At 43.2% G+C, this 11591-nt stretch overlaps 1 protein-coding gene across 2 annotated transcripts; it reads left to right on the top strand.

Annotated features, from left to right (window-relative positions):
- Positions 1-13: 13 nt before the first annotated feature.
- SRSF7 (serine and arginine rich splicing factor 7) lies at positions 14-7782 on the top strand. 2 transcript variants are annotated; one of them, XM_053587727.1, is made up of 8 exons: positions 14-145; positions 1155-1335; positions 1574-1750; positions 2624-2698; positions 2790-2891; positions 5594-5647; positions 6164-6199; positions 7485-7782. In XM_053587727.1, exons 1-8 carry the CDS (start codon positions 118-120, stop codon positions 7537-7539), a joined length of 708 nt encoding a protein of 235 aa, XP_053443702.1. In that variant the 5' UTR covers positions 14-117; the 3' UTR covers positions 7540-7782. The 2 variants fall into 2 exon arrangements, with proteins under 2 accessions (XP_053443702.1, XP_053443701.1); XM_053587726.1 differs by having other exon boundaries at positions 2790-2900.
- Positions 7783-11591: the final 3809 nt, after the last annotated feature.

The raw sequence follows: 11591 nt of genomic DNA, 5'->3' as shown, positions 1-11591 counted from the left end.
GGGTTCTTCGTCTCAGTGCCGCCGGGACCGTTGGCGTGGTAACGTCTGCTATAGTTTCTGTGTCACTTGAGCCGCGGGCGCTGCTAACTAAGAAGCAGAGCACGCGGGCCTGTTATCATGTCGCGTTACGGGCGGTATGGAGGAGGTAAGAGACCGGGGTCCTGTGAGGACGTTAATGGGGTGTAGTGAGTATTGCAAGGCCGTAGGGGTGGCGCGGCAGTTGGGAGACGGTTATTCCGCGTGCGTAATGGCGGCTTTGGTGCACGCCACGCGAAGCCGGAGGCTGCGGGGGCGGGGTACTGACGGGAGACGGGAGGTGGCGGGGGCGCGTCTGTGCCGGGGCGTCTCGGCTGCCGCCTGCCGGGACCAGGTCCGGCGGCGCGGCTTTCCCGCTGCCCTCCCTCAAGCGGAGCCGCCCGCCCCCTCCTCCCGCCCGCGGCGGCGCGGCGGCGGCTGCCATTTTGCGCACATTGACGACCGTGGTGGCGCATTTCCTCAGCGCTTTCCCGCCACTTTAGCGGACGGATAGGGTCGCAGTCGTAGATTTACGGTTGAATTTAATACAGAACAAAACTGGAAGCCGCGAGCTGCGCATTCTCGCTAAACGATCGATAGGTATAGAGTAGCGAAATGGGAATTGGGGCATACATCTTTTGCGATTGGCGGCTGATTTCTTTTCTCTTTTAGCTCATTCGAGCGCGGTTTATGCTCTGGGGCGGGGAGCTGGAGTCTTGGGCGAGCCTGCGCCCGGGGCGGTTGCCGCGGAGGACGAGAGCCGGCGCAGCCCTGCTCTGCCGGGCCGGCCGCGCCGGGGCCCGCCTGCCGCCGACGCCGCTGCCCGAGCGCTCCCAGCGCGCCCGGGGCTGCCGGGACTCGGGGCGGGGCCGGGCCGGGGCCAGCCCCACGCCTGGGAGTCTGCTGCCTCGCGTCTTTGGCTTGGGTTTTGGAGGTTCCCCTCTTTGTTAGAGCGTTAAGAACTTCTGCTTAAGTCTGGTCTCTCAGAGCTTAGTAGGCCTTACCGGTCTTAAATTAAGCTTTCTCTAGGGGGCGTTAAACATACATTGCACAGTCCAAGGATGGCCCGTTTTAAGGGAAGAAGTTCAAACTTTGGCCAAATTTTGCATAACATACCTTCTATTTGCATTTTTAAACAGAAACCAAGGTGTATGTTGGTAACCTGGGCACTGGTGCTGGCAAAGGAGAATTAGAAAGGGCTTTCAGTTATTATGGTCCTTTAAGAACTGTATGGATTGCGAGAAATCCCCCAGGATTTGCCTTTGTGGAATTTGAAGATCCTAGAGATGCAGAAGATGCAGTACGAGGACTGGATGGGAAGTAAGTAAAATGTCTATTGTGAAGCTTAATGTTTATTAAAGACGTTTCTGTGGACTGAAAGTGAACTAGATGCTGAGCTTGGATTTTTTTACTTAAGACAGGAGAGGAGGAGAGATGGAGTTAGAAGGGTTAGTAATGATAGCCAAAGTTTAAGAGGGGAAAGAGTGGTTGGAAAGAGGTCTAAATCTAGAAGACATGTGTGTTTTTAACTTTGGAGTTTTGCTTTTTTCTTTCATAGGGTGATTTGTGGTTCCCGAGTGAGGGTTGAACTATCAACAGGCATGCCTCGGAGATCACGTTTTGATAGACCACCTGCCCGACGTCCCTTTGATCCCAATGATAGATGCTATGAGTGTGGTGAAAAGGGACATTATGCTTATGATTGTCATCGCTACAGCCGGCGAAGGAGAAGCAGGTACTTATATTAAGAAAGGAATGGTTGGTATTCTAGTTAATCAAGTAATTCTTTTATTAGCAAGGCAGAAACTAGTGTTTTTCTATTAACTTGAATGTTAATTGTACAGGTGTATTTTACAATTTTTGTTTAATTAAAAAATGTTAATATGTTAATAATCAACCTGGTCAAAACCTTTCAGGTTTCTTCGTTTGAGTCAGTCGCCTTGATTCAGAATGTCACGAGCCTTAAGATATCATGCTGAGGCGCCTTGCAAATCCGACAATTAAGATCCTCCTAGACCTTGAGGTGATCAGCATAAGAGGCCAGATCCCCTCGAGTCGATCTACACCTAGCTTCACCTTATTCTTTAAAGGGCAGAAAATTTGAGACGGTGATCGCCGTAACAGTAAATTTGGCTTACAATTGGGGCCCCCCTCCGGTTTAGAAAGAGGAACACCAGATTGACCACATTCCCAACTAGAAAAATCTTCTTGCGTCAATCAAGCCTCACCTGGCTCATTTGGCTGTCAGTTTGATCGTCGTTAGATTGAAGAAAACATCTAGATGCAGCGATCGGCTATAGATACTTCTAGATCGTCTAGATCTACTAGACCATGGGCCAAAGAGGGTCGACCTGCAAACTTGCAAGGTTTATTTTAAATACACATTACAGTGTTTTATATAATGTAATTCTAAGATGTAATTCAGCTTTTAACAAATCTTTTTTTAGGTAGTAAAAAAAAAAAAAAAAACTCGACAATAGGCCCAGAGTTTGTTTCCAAATGAGACATATTTAAATAGTTTTGAGATTTGATTTCAGCAGAGGCATACAAACTCTAAAAATGAGTTGTTGTCTAACATTTTGTTTTTTTTTTCTAACTTGAAAAATAGGTCAAGGTCTAGATCACATTCTCGATCCAGAGGAAGGCGATATTCTCGCTCTCGCAGCAGGAGCAGGGGGCGGAGGTGAGAGATCTTGTATAAATTCAAGTCTTAACTAGCAATAATGAACCTTATTTGGAGATGGACTTAAAATTCTTTAATTTAATTTTTTTAGGTCAAGATCAGCTTCTCCACGACGATCAAGATCTGTATCTCTTCGTAGATCAAGATCAGCTTCACTCAGAAGATCTAGGTCTGGTTCTATAAAAGGATCGAGGTATTTCCAGTATGTAACACATTTTTTTCCCCCTTACTTATATTTGGAATGTCCCATCTTAATGACATCAGTGACATAATTCAAAAGGATTACTCCAGAGAATATTTAAAGTGTTAAAGATAAATTTATATATGATTTATAACACGAATAAATGTTACCTTAGTTATACAGATGAAACAAAGTGCTATTAAGATACTTTAGCCATTAAGCCCAAGAGTTTAAGGTTGCTGTAAGCTGTGACGCCACGGCACTACCAAGAAAAAAAAAAAGATACTCTGGCTGGGTGTGGTGGCTCACGCCTGTAATCCTAGCACTCTGGGAGGCCAAGGTGGACAGATCTCCTGAGCTCACAAGTTTGAGACCAGCCTGAGCTAGAGCAAGACCCCCATCTCTAAAAAATAGCTGGGCTTTGTGGTAGTTGCCTGTAGCTACTTGGGAGGCTGAGGCAAGAGAATTGCTTAAGCCCAGGAGTTAGAGTTTGCTGTGAGCTATGATGCCAGGACACTACCTACTGGGGGGCGACCAAGTGAGACTCTGTCTCAAAAAAAATACACATTTTAAGGTTAGACCAGGAGAGAGGTATCTCAAAGCCGTAATAGCACTTTAGAAGGCTAAGAGGATTGTTTGAGACCAGCCTGGGCAACATAGCAAGATCCTGTCTATATCAAAAAATTTGAAGACCCAACTGGAAGGTGGTGTGTCTGCAGTCCCATCTACTTGGGAGGCTGAAGCAGGGGGATCACTTGAGTTGGACAGTGGACCGAGCTATGGTAGTGTGACTGTACTTCAGCCTGGGTAACAACAGAGAGTAGCACCTTGTCTCAAAAGATTTTAAGGCTTTGCAGTGCCCGTAGCTCAGTGGGTATAGTGCTGGCCACATACACCAAGGCTGGTCCGTTTGAACCCTACTTGGGCCAGCTAAAACAACAGTGACAACTGTAACAACAGAAAAGCTGGGTGCTGTGGCGGGTGCCTGTAGTCCCAGCTACTTGGGAGGCTGAGGCAAGAGAATCACTTAAGCCCAAGAGTTGGAGGTTGCTGTGAGCTGTGACGCCATAGGACTCTACCCAGGGCGACAGCTTGAGACTCTGTTTAAAAAAAAAGATTTTAAGGCAATGGAAGCATAGAAGGGTACAGAGAAACAAAGGATTCTAACATATGCTTTGGGTATGCATGCTGCTACAACCTTTTCTGGTAGCAGATTATCAACGTATAGGTGAATGATACTAGCTAGTTGTGAGAAAATGGTAGTAGACTGATTGTTGACAGGATTTCCCAGAAAGATTTTTAGAAGCAGACTGAAACAGTTGAAATGATGACATGACTTTCCTGGAAAGTTGTCTAGGGTATTAGTTGTATATATGAGGGAATTTTTGTTTTGTTTTGGGACAGAGTCTGACTATATCACCCTCTATAAGAGTGCTTTGCTGTCACAGCTCATGGCAACCTCAAACCCTTTTGGAGCTTTAGTGTTTCTCTTGCCTCAGCCTCCCAAGTAGCTGGGACCACAAGTGCCCACCACAACGCCCAGCTATTTTTTTTTGTTGTTGTTGCAGATGTCATTGATGTTTAGCTGGCCCGGGCTGGGTTTGAACCCACCAGCTTTGGTGCGTGTGGTTGGTGTTGGCGCTGTAACCACTGTGCTATGGGCACCACCCTAACAGCCCAGTTTTACTACCTTGTAGAAGGTCTTAGAAGGTTATAAGATGAAAAAGCTAAAGTGAGATGTTAGTTAATACTGCCAGTGAAGAAGCAATGGAACAGAATGCCATGGGGAGTTAATTGTGGTTTATTTTTTTTATTCTCTAAATCAGCCAGAAAAGGTCCCAGACCTTTAAATGCAGGAACTCTGAATCATGTCCATTTGAGAAAGCTGGGACCATGTTTGTAAATAAGTTTATCACAGAATTCAGTGTCTTTAAAAGTGATGTATATGGGACCCTGATTTGATTTGACAAATAGATGGCTCTGAACCGTGATGACTTGAAGATCCAAGAATAAAGCCTTAACTAGTAGTGGCTTTTTTCTTTTCTTTCTTTTTTTTTTTTTTTGCAGTTTTTGGCTGGGGCCAGGTTTGAATCCACCACCTCTGGTATATGGGGCCAGTGCCCTACTCCTTGAACCACAGGCGCTTCCCGAGTAGTGGCTTTTTTTCATTGAGCTTTTATCATCTGATGAATTGAAATCTCAATTCAGGAATCTTTTTTTTTTTTTTTTTAAGTAGGGTTTTGCCGTATTTCCCAGGCTAAAGTGTGGAGTGTCTAATCAACAGGCATGGTAACCTCAAATTCCTTGGCTCAAGCAGTAGTTCCTCCTTGCCTCCAGAATAAAAAGCTGGCACTGCAGGCATGTGCCACTGCCCCCAGCTCAGGGGTCTCCAGTCTTCAGTGAGTTTAATTTGCTTTGTTTAAAATCACGTCAGTCTTCTCAAAGGAAGGATATTTCCCTTTGATATTACACAGCATTTGAGAATATTACTTCTTTTTAAAGGAATTAAGTTTGAGTATGAAGCAGTTGGAATGGTGGTTCCTTATTTGATAACACCTTGATTAAAAGTGCTCATTGTCCTGCCCTAAACTGATCCTTTGCATCTTGGTCAGTTTTAGTTCTTCTATTCTTAACCTACCTAATAAGGTATATGAGGGAATTCTATTGACTGTTTGGTATAATTGTATTTTACTTTTTTTTTTTTTTAAATTAAGATCCCGGTCAAGGTCAAGATCAAGATCCAGGTCTCTTTCCCGACCAAGAAGCAGGTAGGGCAAAATTCTGATTAATGATCTTATAGTTACATGGCACCAATATCCAATGAGTTCAAAGTGTTTTGAGTTGTTTCAAGTGTTAACTCTGAGCCTATGCCTGAAGTGGGAGCAACAGTACTTCTTTAATAAACTAAACTAGAACTTTATTTATATATGGCCTATTCCTGGCTGACTCCCTAGAGAATGTAAAGCTGTAGTGAGAAGGAAGTTTGTGACTTTGGGAGTTAATATTTAGAGGCCCTTGTTAGGACTGATAAGTGCATGGAGAAGCATCCAGAGATAAATGGGCTTAACACAGAATGTATTAGATGAATTATGATAAAATACAGTAATAGTTATTTTTTTAAAAGCAATTGTTGGAAGATAGGACTTTGTTAGCAAACAGCTCTTTGATTTAATAGCAGTCTTGATATTTTAAGGTTAGGTTGGGGGTTGGTTTCCTGGTATTACGACTATAAGAAAGAAATTGGTTAGTACTTTTTCTTAATAGAATTTCTCATGTTTTGACAGCCGATCAAAGTCCAGGTCTCCGTCTCCGAAACGAAGGTAAGCTAAATGTTTTGTGCCCATTCTTACCTGTCAAGTGTGGCCTCTGCAGAATTTGTTTGCTTATTGCTTACTTTGTAGTCTTTGAGCTCTTTGGAGATTTGGTGGTATATAGATTAAAATACTAGGTATAAAGTTGCTGAAATTGTTTTCCTTGTTTCAAGAATATCAGTTTTTATTTCTTATTTTTTCTAGAGACAGAGTCTCACTTTGTCACCCTTGGTAGAGTGTGGTGGCGTCACAGCTCACAATAACCTACAACTCCTGGGCTTAGGCGATTTTTTTCTTGCCTTAGTCTCCTGAGTAGCTGGGACTACAGGTGGCTGTCACAACTCCCGGCTATTTTTTTGTTGTTGCAGTTTGGCCGGGGCTGGGTTCAAACCCACCACCCTTGGTATATGGGGCCAGCGCCCTGCTCACTGAGCAACAGGCCCCAGTTTTTATTTTTGTTGGAAGTATTAGCTATAACACATTAGTAATTAGATGTGTTCAGTCCTATGGACTCTTGTAAAAATAGCTCCCCCCCCACACACACACACACACAATGGGTAAAAAGGAAGTGTCCCAGGCAACTCCTATGACTCAAGGAGTAGGGCGCCAGCCCCATATGCCAGAGGGTGGCAGGCTCAAACCCAGCCCCTGCCAAAAACTGCAAAAAAAAAGGGGGGGGGAGTGTCCCATATAAGTAGAAAGATTAATCTTGCAAATAGCTACAATTTTATAACTAAATCATGTTGCTAATGCTGTTTAATGACCAAAAAACTTGAAATAATTGTACTTTTTAATTTAACTTTACAAGTTTGACAACGAGGGTATGTTAGGAAGCCTACTCTTAAATAGGAATAAAAAGATGAATATATAAAATCTCTTACCATTTTTAGGTGGTAATAAAAGGTATTATTTGTGGCTCGGTGTCTATGGCTCAGTGGTTAAGGCCGTGGCCATGTGCACTGGGGCTGGTGGATTTGAACCTGGTCAGGGCCTGCTAAACAACAGTGATAACAAACAGCTGGGCTTGTGTCAGGCGCCTATAGTCCCAGCAACTCAGGAGGCTGAGGCAAAAGGATTACTTGAGCCCAAGAGTTGGAGGTTGCTGTGAGCTATGACGCAAGGGCACTACGGAGGGCAACATAATGAGACTCTCAAAAAAATAAAAGGTATATTTGCTATAGGAACTTAACTACCTTTGGCCACCTTTGAATTTTTTGAAATGGGGTACATGTACATGAGAAGAGTAAGTCAATAGACACTAATTGGTTCCAAACCCTAATGTTTTTCTTTTTAGTCGTTCCCCATCAGGAAGTCCGCGCAGAAGTGCAAGTCCTGAAAGAATGGACTGAAGCTCTCAAGTTCACCCTTTAGGGAAAAGTTATTTTGTTTACATTACTATAAGGGATTTGTGATGTCTGTAAACTGTAATCTAGAAAGGATATTTCAACCATCTAATCAAAATAGATCTGGATTATTACTCTGTAAATTCACAGAAGTAAGATAATATAAGTTTGTTGAATGTATTAACATCCTTTGGTCTGAAAAATGTGGGGTTTTATTTGGCACATTTAAATAAAATGTTTCTAACTAGATTTCTGATTTGTGTTCAATATTAACACTTCTCAATTGGTGAACTTCAGGAGTCAAACATAATTGTTCCTAACCGTATTCTTACAGACCTACATTCAAAGTTTGATGGTGTTGGTTGTCTGGAATATCATTAACTCTTCTATATATAACACTTCACCAGGATCTTAGGGGACTTTGGAAATTCTATTTTACTTTTAGAACTTTGGGTAAGGTGATACTGAATCCTTGTAATAGCATGAGTGTGTCACAACAAATTCCTAAATTCACCAGTCTATTTGAAGTTGGTATTAAAAGATATTGTCAGACTAAATGATCAATGGTCAAGTTAGAGGGACCACTGATTTGGCTGTGAACGAGCATGACATGAACTAGCAGTTTATTACATGTGGTATAAGAAATGGGGAGAAACTGATTTTGGACTTTTTTTTTTAAGTATAGTAACTAGTTGGAAGTTTTCGGGCTATTGGGTGGGATGGTGTCAAATTAGAAGTTCTACTGAAATGTTCTTTTGTTTATTTGCTTTCAACACCAGGTATCCAATTTTATACCAAAACAAATGCATGTTTCAGGAATTGTCTGAATTTGGGATAAAACATTTTCATGTAAACCAGCTTTGCAAAATTTTTCATCCTAGGTACTTCCCTCTGTTCAAGTGGATTGCCTTATTGTGAGCAAAGACCTATTAATTTTCAAGCTAGGTTTTGCAGTTCCCAACTACCAACATTCTTATATTTTGCCAGGCTGGTGCAAAGTAATCAAAGATGTCAATCAAATGTTAATGGGACTGAAAGGGTTTTGTAAATCTCACATATATTTAACAACACTTTTATGTAGCTAAGTTGTTTTTGTAGCAACTGGTAGAACTTAGAATGTTAATAGCTAAGTAGGTTCTCTATTCAGACATTAAATATAGTAGGGCAGTAACAGTTCGGAGATTTTTCTGGTCAAGCTTTTACCAGGGATTTAGTCTTCGTGCAAAAAAGTCAGTGCTGATGGCATAGGTATCTAGCCTTGTACATTTTCTTAGGCTTTTCAACAGTCATTGGTATTGCAATTTGGGAATACAGGTCTGCCTCATATTTGGTGGTCTGAGTGATCACTAGTAAGCATATTGGGAGTTTATTTAGACTGTGCTTTTGGAATTTTGACAACTGGCTGAATTATATGGTTGGTATAAAGTTATGTGTGTAATTGGCAGGTTTATTTTTTATCTGTTGCACTTGGTTAGCTTTAATTGTTCTGTATTATAAAGATAAGTTTGCTCAACAATAAATCTGCAGAGATTGAACAAGCAATCTTGATAATTGAATTTTTCAAAGTGGGAGATCTGAGCCAAAAGTAGTTAATCTTTGTAGTTTAGGATGGGTAATTAGTATGAAAGAATAAAGGATATGGAGGAGGGTTAGGATTAAAAAGGTTTGAAACCAGAGAAAGTTAAGCTGTCTTTTTTTTTTTTTTAAGAGACAGTTTCACTTTCTCGCCCTTGGTAGAGTACTGTGGTGTCACAGCTCACAGCAACCTCCAGCTCTTGGGCTTAGGCAATTCTCTTGCCTCAGCCTCCCAAGTAGCTGGGACTACAGGCGCCTGCTGCAGTGTCCAGCTATCTTTTTGTTGCAGTTTGGTCAGGGCTGGGTTCAAACCCGTCACCCTCAGTATATTGGGCCAGCACCCTACTCACTGAGCCACAGGTGCCACCACCATTTTTTTTTTTTTTTTTGGGATGGTCTCACTTTATTGCCCTCCATAGAGTGCCATGGCAGCTCAGGTACGGCAAACTCAAACTCTTGGCCTCAGCCTCTCAAGTATCTAGGATTACAGGTGCCCACCACTGCCCACCTATTTTCAGAGAGAAAGTCTTGCTCAGGTTCAGGCTGGTCTCAAACTCATGGGCTTGCAATCAGTTGGCCTTGGCCTTCCAGATTGCTAGGATTACAGGCATGAACCTCCGGCCTAAGTTCTACTGTGTTTGTGGGGAAAGGGAACACTGGCTTTGTAGGTCAACAATTTTTTTTATTTCAGAGAGTCTGAAGCTGTTGCCCTGGGTAGAGTGCTGTGGCATCATTGCTCACAGTAACCTACAACTCGGCTCTAAGCAATTGAACCTCTTGCCTTGGTTTTTTCTATTTTTAATAGTGATGGGGTCTCGCTTTTGCCTAGGCTGGTCTTGAACCCGTGAGCTCAAGCAATCCACCCTCCTCGGCCTCCTAGAGTGCTAGGATTACAAATTCTTGGCCTTTTTTTTTTTTTTTTGAGACAGCCTCAAGCTGTCCCCTTGGGTAGAGTGCTGTGGCATCACTGCTCACTGCAGCCTCTTAACTCCTGGGCTCAAGTGATTCTCCTGCCTCCGCCTCTCAAGTAGCTGGGATTACAGGCGCCTACCACAATGCCCGCCTATTTTTTGGTTGTAGCCGTCATTGTTGTTTGGTTGGCCCAGACTGGATTCGAACCCTCCAGCTCAGGTGTATGTGGCTGGCACCTTAGCCGCTTGAGCCATAGGCACCGAGCTGGACTTTTTTTTTTTTTAAAGAGACAGAGTCTCACTTTATCAACTTTTTTTTTTTTTTTTTTTTAGAGACAGCGTTTCACTTTATTGCCCTTGGTTGTAGTGCCATGGCATCACAGTTCACAGCAACCTTCAACTCTTGGGCTTAAGCGATTCTCTTGCCTCGGCCTCCCGAGTAGCTGGGACTACAAGCACCCATCACATTTTTGTTGCAGTTTGGCTGGGGCCAGGTTTGAATCTGCCACCATCGGTATGTAGGGCCGGCGCCCTACCCACTGAGCCACAGGTGGTGCCCTTTTTTTTTTTTTTTTTGAGAACACTTTGTTGTCTAGGCTAGCCCACAGTAATCTTAAACTCCTGGGCCCAAGCAGTCCTTCCTCAGCCTGTCAAGCTGCTGGGACTTACAGGTGTGCGCCACCTTGTCCAGCTATTTTTTTTCTCTTTTTAGTAGAGAATGGGGCCTTGCTCTTGCTCGGGGCTCAGGGTTGGTCTGTGCACAAATATCCTCTTACTTCATCCTCCCAGAGTGCCAGGATTACGTAAGAAATCCACTACACCTGGCCAGCCAACTTCAAAGCCCTCTGTTCAGTAGTATGCATCTCAGTGATAAACTGGGTATATTCCTCCTTAAGTAGTAGACACTATTAAACTGATTGGCTTGACTTGAGTGCTAGGCCAGGCTCATTCCTTCTAAATTTTCCACTTAGCACTGATAGGTACCTAAGTGGACATCACTGATAGGTAGCTAACTGGACATGTCAGTCATTGTTTCGAGTGCTTTAAAGATGAGGTCAGATAAAGTACTGCATATCCTTGATTTCACAGTGGTAGTTCTTCATTGCAAACTACACTAAATATCAAGTGAAAGTGTGGCCCTATCTTTGTACTTTTTAAAAAAAAAATTTTTTTTTAGAGACAGTTTTACTCTATTGCCCTCGGTAGAGTGCTGTGGCGTCACAGCTCACAGCAATCTCCAGCTCTTGGGCTTAGGCGATTCTCTTGCCTTAGCCTCCTGAGCAGCTGGGACTACAGGCCCCCGCCACAACGCCCAGGTATTTTTTTTGTTGCAGTATGGCAGGGGCCAGGTTCGAACCCTCCACCCTCGGTATATGGAGCAGGTTCCCATTTGTACTTTTCTTGAGGATAAAGAACTAGAATACTGAGGGGAATCTTACAGAGTCTTGCTGTGTCACCTGGTTAGAGTGCAGTAGCATCATCATAACTCACTATAACCTAGAAGTCCTAGGCTCAAGTGATCTTCCTGCCACAGCCTCCTAAATTGCTGGGGCTCCAGTCGTGGACTAATGT

Source organism: Nycticebus coucang, chromosome 4, assembly GCF_027406575.1.
Source record: "Nycticebus coucang isolate mNycCou1 chromosome 4, mNycCou1.pri, whole genome shotgun sequence".
NCBI classification, from domain to species: Eukaryota; Metazoa; Chordata; class Mammalia; order Primates; family Lorisidae; genus Nycticebus; species Nycticebus coucang.
Note: the sequence above shows the minus strand (reverse complement) of the source record. Positions and strands in the feature narration are given on the sequence as shown.